General features: G+C 39.7%; 1 protein-coding gene across 1 annotated transcript in view; it reads right to left on the reverse strand.

Moving 5' to 3' along the window:
- Nucleotides 1-5,421: 5,421 nt before the first annotated feature.
- The window catches only part of luzp2 (leucine zipper protein 2), a 433,448-nt gene continuing 426,306 nt past the window's right edge, over nt 5,422-12,563 (reverse strand). Inside the window, exon 12 of the mRNA XM_061974821.2 lies at nt 5,422-6,891. Within this exon, the coding sequence (XP_061830805.2) occupies nt 6,784-6,891 (108 nt within the window). The 3' untranslated portion in view covers nt 5,422-6,783. The remainder of the gene's footprint in view (nt 6,892-12,563) is intronic.

Raw genomic sequence — 12,563 nt, forward strand, 5'->3', positions numbered from 1 at the left:
CAAGCATGTTTAACACATATAGTTAATATTGTTAACAACTTAAAGGTGGTTAAAGATAATACAAGCATGTTTAACACATATAGATTCCTTTCTTTCATGAAGACAAGAATATAAGTTGGTGTATTACCTGATTGTGATGACTTGCATTGATTGGAATCAGACAGTGGTGATGATAACGTCCGCATTTTCGAATGGAGTAGAAAAAAAGTCCTCCTTTCTGTCCAATACCACATGAAAGTGGTTGGTTTTTGGCATCTTATTTGTCCAGCTTCCGTACTCCTTTGTATACACTTTACAAGAAATACATTGTCGGCAAACTCCGTAGCTTGCTAGCTTGTGCACGCCAGCTTTCTGAGACTCTTATTTTGGTAGCACAGGCAGGATGAAGCAGAGCTTTTATTGTGCAACTGTGCAGTCGATCTTTGGAGTTTTGACGACAGGTATGGCGCCAGAGTCTGTTGAAATAAAGTGTTTCTCGCCTTCCAGTCGGTAATTTTAATGAGCTGGCAGCAGCCAGCGTCATCTCAGAAGACCCTCGGGTGCCGTGAATGTCAATCAAGTGACGAAAGCGACGTCATTGTGAAGATTTATGATCGCTCATTTTTAGGACTATTTTTTTAATGCCTGGCTGGTGATCGACTGACACACCCTCCGAGATCGATCGGTAGATCGCGATCAACGTAATGAGCACCCCTGCTTTAGAACTACGGCTTACTGTACTTGCCATCACTTTTGATATCCTTTTCTGTGACATTTGTTTTTTTTTGTCTACATAGGATTGAGGGTCGAGGACACCAATGTGGAACAAACAGGCATCGTAAAGATGGTTCAGATGGTTCAATTGCGTCAGGCTGAGAGAAATCCAAGCCGATGTCAATAATTATCACAATATTTTCCATAATACCCGTCAAATATCTCTAAACAACCCTAAATAAAACTAATTACACATTAATTATCACAATAATTATCACAATATTTTCCATAATACCCGTCAAATATCTCTAAACAACCCTAAATAAAAACTATTTACACATTAAGCCACTGTATCCAGTAACATTTGACAGACATTCAGAGAGTGAACCATCAGCGTAATGAGTATGTATTGTTCACTGTACTATGGTGTGGAATAAACTATATTAATGACAGCCCCGGTAAAAGCTCAAGGCAGAATACGTGGCTTTTAGGATTGCCTGGAAAAACTTAGAATTTTAAACTATAAGCTATGTGCACATGGACGCATTTAATCGCATTAAAATTTTAATCCGATCGAGACGGGTGATTTATTTTGAAAGTCATTTGGATTGTAGCGCATAAAAACACATCTTCCGAAATTCGGGTTGGAATTATCCTTACTGGGCATATCTTTGATGTCAGATATACTTTGGTGGTGGTTTCGGACTAAATGTAAAAGTCTCGGAATTAAGCGATTGTTTTGCTGCTGTCTCCCCCCATTCAACATGTACAGATGTAGCGTTATATACCGTATGTTTCGGACTATAAGGCGCTGTTAAAATCCTTTAATTTTCTGAGAAATCGACAGTGCGCCTAATGTACGGAATAATTATGTTTGTGATTACCGACTTCGAAGCAATTTTGTTTAGTACATGGTGTAATGATAAGTGTGACCAGTAGATGGCAGTCACACATAAGAGATACGTGTAGACTGCAATAAGACCCCAGTAAACAACACCAAAACGTTAAATGTTCCATTGAAAATATAGAACATCACACACGGCACTCAAAAATCTGTCAAAATGTTTTAGTACGACTTTGAAGCCTCACCGCTTGATGGATTGTCGGCCCATTACGGCTACCGTAGTCAGAGATACAACTATTACTATGGTGTGTTATAAGGACCGCAAAATGGCACCCTTTAGCAGACATACTGTATTATCTGGCATTTTGTTTCGCAATATTATGCAAAACCAACTTTTCTTACCTTTTGGTACCTGTTGATGTGTATTGGAGATCTGCATAAGTCCTGAAAATTTGCGCACATCCGCCACTGGAGTCCGTGGTGATGCCGTCGTCGATAAGCTTCCTCTTGTTCACTATCTTCTTGTTATGGGGCATTCAAATAATTAAGACCGCCCACAAAAACGGTGCATCCTGAAGCGACTTGAAGTTGGTCTGTAGAACATAATCCATGCAACATTTTGACCAAAGTACCACCATTACATGTTATGTACACAAGGAAATGTTTTAAATTTAGAAAAATATCATAATATGACCCCTTTAATGCGCCCTATAATCCGGTGCGCCTTTTGTATGAAAAAAGTCCTGAATAGACCCGCTCATCGGCAGTGAGCCTTATATAATCCGATGCGCCCTAGGGTCCAGAAAATACCGTGCTGTTGAGTTTGTTGCTTTAAAACGAGACTAGCAAAAACAAAAGTATGGTATGGAGTGTCATGTGTCGATATAACATTAAAAGGAAGGATCCCGAGCTGTTTTGTTCACGACATTACAGCTACTCCAAGTGCTAAACTAGCCTCAAACACATACACAGAATGTTGAGACATGTAGATGTGCCGCAATTCGTACATAATCCCGACATAAAAGGCATAGTACAGCTCCATTTCAAAAAGAGAGGTAAAACAAAAGTAGTGAAGAAAAGGAACACAATTATAAATAACCTCGGACAAGCAGAAATGCAGAAATGCACAAAGCTTTGTTTATTTACAGTGGAAGTCGACTGCTTCTTCAGCACCTGCAGTGAGCGAACTCATCCAAAAGATGGCGCCACAGCACAAACAATAACACATAGTTTTGTTTACGGTACGTGCTGCGCATGTCAAGGTAAAGTATTCTGATTTAATATAATTTTTTTCAAGTCCCATGTACACGCTAACACAGTAATCCGAAAGAGGATCAGATTAAATACATTTCGTCCATGTACACGAAGCGAACAATGGACCAGCGAGGAACACCGGCTAGCATTCGCGTGTAAAGCTCTCTGATTAGTGATATTATTAAACTGTCAGTATCCTTCACTATAAATAAACTGAAAAATGTACAGTTAATACATGTGATCGGTATCGGTATTGGCCGATACCACTCATGCGGGATCGGCAGCATTAAAACCTGATCGCAACATTCCCAATGAAGAATGTTGTGGGTTTGTCCATTTACATTTTTGTCATGTAAATGATCACTTACATAAAAATGATGAGTCATTTTATTTTGTAGATTTTTTTTTTATTTACAAATGTGTTTTTGTATTGTTTACAGTTTTAACCGACTGCAATACAAGTCTCATCCTTTGAAGATGAATAGTGTTTATGTAATATGTGTATATGTTTTGATTGAAGTGTGTCATTTAGCAAACAGAGTGTGGTTATTGGATAATTGGAGCACTGTTTTGGAAACAATTGGGGGAAAAAAAAACACAAGGACTATTTGCATAACTGAGCAAATTTTGCTCTGTTGATCACAAACATACTGACTCGTAGTTTTCCCACAAATAGCCATTTATTCTTCACGTTTACTGAAAATTACAGTTTATTGAAAGTACACACAAAGGTCAGAGAACACAGATACATGTAGCTAGGAGTAACTACTCAGTGCATGGCACATTTTTCGGGGAGACGACCCATTGTGAGTCTTTGGCTCGTTTGCCTCTGGTGTGGTAAAGGCAGAAAGAGTGCGGAAATACTAAATGTTGAACAGTTGGCCAGCCAACTTGAGCCTCTAAGTCCAAAATGTGGAGGAGTAAATTAACTCTAAAGAGGAACTGCATTTTTAGGAGGAATTTTGCCTATCATTTAGAATCCTTACATATGCAAGCTTTTATTTGTTAATGCATTCTGACTTGTGAATAAATGCTAACAAGAGTCAGCTAAAAATGGGATTCTATAAAGTGCTCTAAAACCATTCAAAAACCTCTGTTTTATATACATGCTATAAGTAGATATGTATTGTAGTAACAGGTACACTCATAACATGTAATATTTACCTATTTTGCTTACTTTAAGCATACGACAAGGTATCAATTTTACAGACGCATATCAACATTTGCTAATTCCTTCAATGACAACTACCGCTAATCATGACAGATTTCATGACAGCCATCAACGACAACTTCGGGACAAACGATGACCCCGAACCTTATAATTTTTAGCCTGAATATAAGGGGGGACTTCTACACGTTTTAGAGGCTTAGTGAGGCAAGTAGCAGTATCGCTAAGTGCTTAACAAGAAACACAAACCATGAACATAATACCACAATCACTTACTGTACAATGTCTGCTCTCACTGGCAAAACAATTAAAGTTAAAAAACACAAAAAAAAAAAAACATGAGTCTTTTCATGTCTATCCAGGTGAGAGGCATGGTTTATTTTCTAGAATTAATTAACATTTACCAACTCAGAGGCGATGCAGCAGCTCACCGGCTCAATATGCCAATATAGCAGCATAGGCTAGTTAAAGGTAGTTCCTATGCACTTCCGCTTATACTAACAATATCACCAATGCTTGGTTAACATGCATGTCAAAACATGTAAATGGAGTATTTTTGGCGGTTTTGGGGTGCTTTTTTTAAGAAGTCTTATCGGGTGCAATACAGTAGGAACGGGATCCATAAGGCCCCATTCCCGGGTGGATCTCGTGTGAGAGGACGAGGGGGTTCAATCATTTTGCTGAAAACTAAGAAAAGCGCCACTCAAATTTGTCATGCGTCATGTGTCAGGTGAACCGCGGCGAGTGGGGCCATATGGACCCCTTTCTTGTACTTGGCGTACATTACAAATTAGAATGCATAAACAAAGAAAGACATACACTATATTGCCAAAAGTATTTGGCCACCCATCCAAATGATGAGAATCAGGTGTCCTAATCACTTGGCCCGGTGTATAAAATCTAGCACTAAGGCATGGAGACTGTTTCTACAAACATTTGTGAAAGAATGGGCGTGGAACTGTCATAGGATGCCACCTGTGCAACAAATCCAGTCGTGAAATTTCCTCGCTCCGAAATATTCCAAAGTCAACTTTATTATAAGAAAAGTGAAGAGTTTGGGAACAACAACAACTCATTCACGAAGTGGTAGGCCACGTAAACTGACAGAGAGGGGTCAGCGGATGCTGAAGCGCATAGTGCAAATACATTCTACACAGTCAGTTGATACAGAGCTCCAAACTTCATGTGACCTTCCAATTAGCCCACGTACAGTACGCAGAGAGCTTCATGGAATGGGTTTCCATGGCCGATCAGCTGCATCTAAGCCATACATCACCAAGTCCAATGCAAAGTGTGGGATGCAGTGGTGTAAAACATGTCACCACTGGACTCTAGAGCAGTGGTTCTCAACCTTTTTTCAGTGATGTACCCCATGTGAACATTTTTTAAATTCAAGTACCCCCTAATCAGAGCAAAGCATTTTTGGTTGAGAAAAGAGATAAAGAAGTAAAATACAGCATTATATCATCAGTTTCTGATTTATTAAATTGTATAACAGTGCAAATATTGCTCGTTTGTAATGGTCTTTCTTGAACTATTTGGAAAAAAAGATATAAAAATAACTAAAAACTTGTTGAAAAATAAACAAGTGATTCAATTATAAATAAAGATTATTACACATAGAAGTAATCATCAACTTAAAGTGCCCTCTTTGTGGATTGTAATAGAGATCCATCTGGATTCATGAACTTAATTCTAAACATTTCTTCACAAAAAAATAAATCTTTAACATCAATATTTATGGAACATGTCCACAAAAAAACTAGCTGTCAACACTGAATATTGCATTGTTGCATTGTAATAAATGGAATAGCCTACTTGATTTGATGTTCAGTTTATGAACTTCCATTCATATTTTGTTGAAGTAGTATTCAATAAATATATTTATAAAGGATTTTTGAATTGTTGCTATTTTTAGAATATTTAAAAAAAATCTCACGTACCCCTTGGCATACTTTCAAGTACCCCCAGGGGTACGAGTACCCCCATTTGAGAACCACTGCTCTAGAGCAGTGGAGACGCCTTCTCTGGAGTGATGAATCATGCTTTTCCATCTGGCAATCTGATGGACGAGTCTGGGTTTGGAGGTTGCCAGGAGAACGGTGCTGTTCGGACCTCATTGTGCCGAGTGTGACATTTGGTGGAGGAGGAATTATGGTGTGGGGTTGTTTTTAAGGAGTTGGACTTGGCCCCTTAGTTCCAGTGAAAGGAACTTTGAATGCTCCAGGATACCAAAACATTTTGGACGATTCCATATGTGAGTAAAGGCAGGTGGCCAAATACTTTTAGCAATATAGTGTATGTGTTCTAGTCTTACATAAGGGCTGTGAATGATAGGCAAAATTCCCCCCCAAAAGTGCAGTTCCCCTTCAACTACAGTGAGCGACAAACAATAGTCTAAGTTTGGTAGTAATATTTTTTTTTTTTGTCCTTTTTCCTCTTAGTCAATGAGTATGCCTATCTTAGGATACTGTGTCAGACCGTAACAGTGCAAAGGGATTTTTTTCTAGAAAGATCACACATTAGAAAGCAGTGTCCTTACTAAGAATAAAAGTAAACATCAAATGAACAATCATGAAACAAGTTTCCAGTGCCATCGCTACCTTTCAGAATGATTTTTTTTTGTTTGTTTTTTTTCTTCTTAGAATGCATGCCATGTTGTTGTGTTGACATTTCCAGTCCCAGCTTTTGCAAGCAATGCTGACCTTGTGTGGCGAATGTGTGTGTGTATATGTGTGTGACAGTGTGTCTGTGACAATGCACCAGGGGTGTGCTCTTCGGAGTTTGAGAGGAACGCAGAAGATCTGCATTTTTGATGACCCGCTCAGTCGTATTTCGGAGGCTTTATCTTTTTGCTTTGCTCTTTGTCCTCGCTGTCATCTGAGCGCGTTCCGGTGCTTTCCAAGCTTCCCGGCTGCCCTTGGCTCCTTTGCTGCGAAAAGATAAAAAAAAACAAAAAAAACAGGGATGACAAACGAGATAGACCCCGCCGTAATTTCACCGCAGGAGCGCGGTGGTCTAGGATTTGATGAATGGATGCGAATGACGCTCATTAATAATAAAGATTGGCAAGATATTATGAGTTTCCAGAGAGCGATTTACCTGGAACAAACTCCTATTATTAAAAACAAAAGTGTTCACTTGACATCACGGCGGTTGTCAGGTGACTTTGCACTGATTACTGCACCGGGGTACTCCATTGTGGTCTTATGAGGAGAGCACTTAACAAGCTGATTGTCTGTCGGCTGTACAGCGTACCAGTTTGACGATTATACCTGCCGTGTCGGTGATAACGTCACAATTGCCGGAGATAGCGCCGGTGCAGTCTACCTTTTATTCCAGACAAAAAGAGAATGGGGGCTGCGTAATGAAGGCCATTAAGCAACAACCGGGATGACAAACCGTCCATTCTTAGATGAGGAGACAGTTACGCTGCCTTTGAAAATACTTCTAAGGGACGTTTGTGTATGTTGCGTTCATGTACAAACCGTAAAACCAGTGAAGTTGGCACGTTGTGTAAATCGTAAATAAAAACAAAATACAATGATTTGCAAATCCTTTTCAACCCATATTCAAGTGAATAGACTGCACAGACAAGATGCTTAAAGTTCAAACTGGAAAATGTTGTTATTTTTTGCAAATATTAGCTCATTTGGAATTTGATGCCTGCAACATGTTTCAAAAAAGCTGGCACAAGTGGCAAACAAGACTGAGAAAGTTGAGGAATGCTCATCAAACACTTAATTTTTCTGTCTTGCCTCTGGTGAGGGCGGTCGCATTTTTCTCCGCTCCCTCCTTTCCTGCTTGCTCTCTTCGTTTTGTCTTGTCTGAACTTTTTTGAAGCCGCTTTCTTTGCGCTGTCCTAGAATCTAAATATCAAACATGGATATGAGCTGGACTCTCGGCGCAATTGACAAAGTCTTTTCGACAAGGAAAAGAGGTTGATGGAACCATTGCTGCGGGGTATGTGAGAGACTCCTGGGATAAATGGAGAATCATGTGCCTCTCAGTCTTTTCCATCGAGGACGTGGACGACATCTTCCTATTTGGAACCGTGGCAACTGCTGATTGGGCTGGGCATTGCTCTGGTGTATCGTCAAATTGGGAAGACGATGGCAGCCACTCAAGGAGCCCAACGGCTGTTCGTCACAATGGAAGGATTGGACCGGGCTGTGGGAACACAGACTGTGGCGATTTCTGAACTGAATCACAAAATGGATCACATCATGGAGAAGTTTGCTGAGAAGGAGAATTGAATTGAATTTGAGAGAAACCAGCACGGACACATAGAGCAGGCAAGTCATTGTTTTGACTGCTCGAAGAAAAGAACATCCTAATCTACGATTTGACTCCCTTGAATGGCCTTGATGCTATCAGGAACAGGCTGTTTTGAAAAACACCCCCAAGGACACATCAACAATGGACGCTTTTGACCTCCCTTTTTCTCAACAACACCTGCCGTTGAACTTTGAGATCGGCCCCAGTCCACAAAAACATTTCAACATCACACCCAATTTAATTGGGCATACATGCACGCACCCGCCCCTTCCTCAACCAACGCCTTTACCACTTGTGTGATTATATGTAACATGTTTATGTGAGCTATGCTATGTGAGGTTTTTTCCCATGGACTCAGTCTGGACCCCCTCCCGAGGGTCCAGCCTTAGACTGATATTTTTTTTTACTCTTCCCCCTTTCCCAATATCACCTTTTTCCCACCTTTTTTAAGGAGTGCCGTAAATGGCTGATCCGTTGGCGGTCCCGTCTTGTCTCCCTGTAAACGTATGTCTGCTCTTAGTGGGACTGTGCCGGAAATGAAATTGCAGTTCGTATGTGTCTTGTACATGTTAAAGAATGGACAATAATAAAGCATCTTGAATCTTGACTCTTGAATCTTGAATCTTGAACATCGCACAGGTAAACAGGCTAATTGGGAACAGCTGGCTGCTATGATTGGGTATAAAAGCAGAGTCCATGAAATGCGAAGTCATTCACAAACAAGTATGGGGCGAGGGTCACCACTTTGTGAACAAATGTGTGAGCAAATTGTCGAACAGTTTAAGAACAACATTTCTCAACCAGCTATTGCAAGGAATTTGGGGATTTCACCATCTAAGGTTTGTAGTATCATTAAAAGGTTCAGAGAATCTGGAGAAATCACTGCATGTGACATTGAATGCCCGTGACCTTGGATCCCTCAGGCGGTACTGCATAACAAACTGACATCAGTGTGTAAAGGATGGATGGAAGATGGAGCTAACTGTTTTAATGACATTCAGACTTTAATTAAATCAATAACGGAGCAGCATCTCCGCATCTGGAAACAACAACAATGTGTCCCATGAAAAATTGTCCGACTGGAACTCTCTAATAACTTGGGTGGATAATGTAAACTTACTATACCGGTATGTTTTAGCGCTTTCATGGTGAGTTTACTCGCAGATATAAGTAAGAACTTTACACTACTTTATATTACAAATGGCAATAGCGGAGGATGAATGTCCCATAACAAGAAGATAGAGAAAAAGAAGAAGCTTATCCACTACGGTGTCAGCACAGACTACAAAGGCGGACGCGCGCAATTTTACAGGATTTATGCAGATCCCAAATACACATCAGCAGGTTCCAGAAGGTAAGAAAAGTAGATTTTGCATAATATTGCAAAACAAAACGCCAGATAATATGTCTTACCTTATATATGCACCATAATAATACTTGTATGTTTATTGCGCCGACAATCCATCAAGCGGTGTGGCTTCATAGCTTACCAAAGTCGTAGTAAAACATGTTGATGGATTTTTGAGCGCCGTGTGTAATGTTTTATATTTTCAATGGAACATATAAAATGTTGGTGCTGTTTATTTGAGTCTTATTGCCATCATAGGGCAGTCTACAGGTATCTCTTATGTTTGACTGCCATCTACTGGTCACACTTATCATTACACCATGTACCAAATAAAATTGCTTCGAGGTCGGTAAGCAAAAACCAGAATTGATCCGTACATTGGGCGTACCGGCTTATAAGCCACATAGTCATTTTGATAGTAGGCTGTTATAGCTAATATAGACACTTGCGTCATGTGTTGGTTTCATTATACCACTTATCTACGGCTTTTTATTTGTTGTGGCTCCAGACAGATTTGTTTTTTGTATTTTTGGTCCAATACGGCTCTTTCAACGTTTTGGGTTGCTGACCACTGCTTTAGGTTGGCAGCAAAAATTTGGGTTACGAGTTTCCCCGCCACAGGAAAATATCCGCAGTGTTAGTAATAAAGGCGTTATTTAATGACGGTATTACTAACACTGTTAGTTTTACTAGTAACTAGTAATTGTAAACATTAAAACGCTGTTAGTTCAATGCAGAAAATATATTTTTACTCGTGAAAACAACAACCAGCACCACACTAAAATGATCTTGATATCAAATATTAGGAGGCAACATCACACAGCAAACAACATGTAATACATGCACACTACTACCATGAGGGAATAATGAACAACAAATCAATGATTGAAGTGACAAGCTTGCCATCCTACAATGCCCCGTTTGTGGACAAGACCAAACACATTCAGTCTCTATACTAACACAAGCCAGTGAAAAGATTCAACAGAGCTGCTGTCGCAGCTGGCATACTGCCGCTGCTAAGCTAACACACCCAGGTGAGATAAAATTCTGCTGAGAGCGCGCTCTTGCTGACATTTGCTAAATCACTTGGCAACAGGCAATGCCTTTTACTCTGCTCTCATGAAACGTCCATCAACTGCATACTGATACTTTCCATAGTCAATGAGTATTAAAGAGTGATTTGGTTAGTAGTTCACTTAATAATGATAATAATTATAATAGATTTTATTTGTAACAACCTCAAAGTGCTACAGTGTATTGAAAAAAAAAATAATAATAAAAAGATTAAAAAATTAAAAAATAAAAAATAAAAACTAGAACAGCCTAATAGCTAGAACTAGTATGCATATATCTATAAAAAGGCTTTAAAAAAAAAAAAAAGCAGGGTTTTTAATCTTTTTTAAAAGCATCCACAGTCTGTGGTGCCCTCAGGTGGTCAGGGAGAGCATTCCACAGACTGGGAGCGGCGCAGCAGAAAGCTCGGTCTCCCATAGTTCATAGCTTTTTCCTCGGAGGTTGGAGGAGTTTAGCCTGTCTGGAGCCTGTCCAGAGCGGAGGTGTTGTCACTTTTGTTTTTTAAAGTAACGATTAACACTAGTTAAATAGTTAATTAAGAACACTGCTCGTTAGCATTAGTTCATAGCTGGAGATTGGCGTTTTTCCAACCATGGGAAGGAAGAAAGTGGGTGTGAAAGACAGTGCTGAAAAGAAGAAGCAAATTATATTCATTGAATTAAAGAAATAAATCAACAAAAACAAAGACGGAGCATGCAGCGGACTTAGTGAATGAAGCAGTTGAAGGATAGGAGGACAAGCATCGACTTTTATTCATCCCACTACGGGGAAATTATGTGGTCGCAGTGCAGATTCAAAAAGTCCACAAAAATAAGGTAAAAACACATAAAAAGAACAAGAGGGAAACATTAAATAACACAAAGGGGGAAATAAAAGAGCAGAGAGCTGCTGCAACCAGATGCCATTAAAGTGGGGCCATGTTTACTCACACAACAATAGTAAAACAATGCAAAACTGAAAATTAATATTTCCTGGAGCTTTTTCAAAAATGTATGAAAATGGATAAAAGATGAGGGTAAAAAATATATTTTTTGTTTCAATATGGTTTCTGTAGGAGGAAAATCATGACCTAAACCTTCCTAATTGTTAGAAATCCCACTGTCTGTACTAAACACGCTTCACTGATGAGAGTATTTGGCGAGCAATAATTTGTCCTACTAATTTCGTCGGACCTTGAACGCACCTTAGTTTGTTTACATGTTTACACTTTCTCTGACAATTCCACAGAAATACATGTTTTATACCACTCTTTCTTTGTCTCATTTTGTCCACCAAACGTTTTATGCTGTGCGTGAATGCACGAACGTGAGCTTTTGTTGATGTTATTGACTTGTGTGGACTGCCAATAAGGCATATTTGGTCACTGGCATGACTGCAAGCTAATCGACGCTAACATGCTAGCAAGGTAGCTGTGTGTACATATTGCATCATTATGCCTCGTAGTTTGTTTACATGTACACATTTCTCTGACACTGCCACATAAATTCATGTTTTATGCCACCCCTTCTTTGAGTCATTTTGTCCACCAAACGTTTTATGCTGTGCGTGAATGCACGAACGTGAGCTTTTGTTGGTGTTACTGACTTGTGTGGAGTGCTAATCAGGCATATTTGGTCACTGCATGACTGCTAGCTAATCGACGCTAACATGCTAGCAAGGTAGCTGTGTGTACATATTGCATCATTATGCCTCGTAGTTTGTTTACATGTACGCATTTCTCTGACACTGCCACAGAAAGTCATGTTTTATGCCACTCCTTTTTTCACTCATTTTGTCCACCAAACGTTTTATGCTGTGCGTGAATAGACGAACGTGAGCTTTTGTTGATGTTATTGACTTGTGTGGACTGCCAATCAGGCATATTTGGTCACTGGCATGACTGCAAGCTAATCGACGCTAACATG

The sequence above is a fragment of the Nerophis lumbriciformis genome, linkage group LG15, assembly GCF_033978685.3.
Source record: "Nerophis lumbriciformis linkage group LG15, RoL_Nlum_v2.1, whole genome shotgun sequence".
In the NCBI taxonomy this organism is placed as follows: domain Eukaryota; kingdom Metazoa; phylum Chordata; class Actinopteri; order Syngnathiformes; family Syngnathidae; genus Nerophis; species Nerophis lumbriciformis.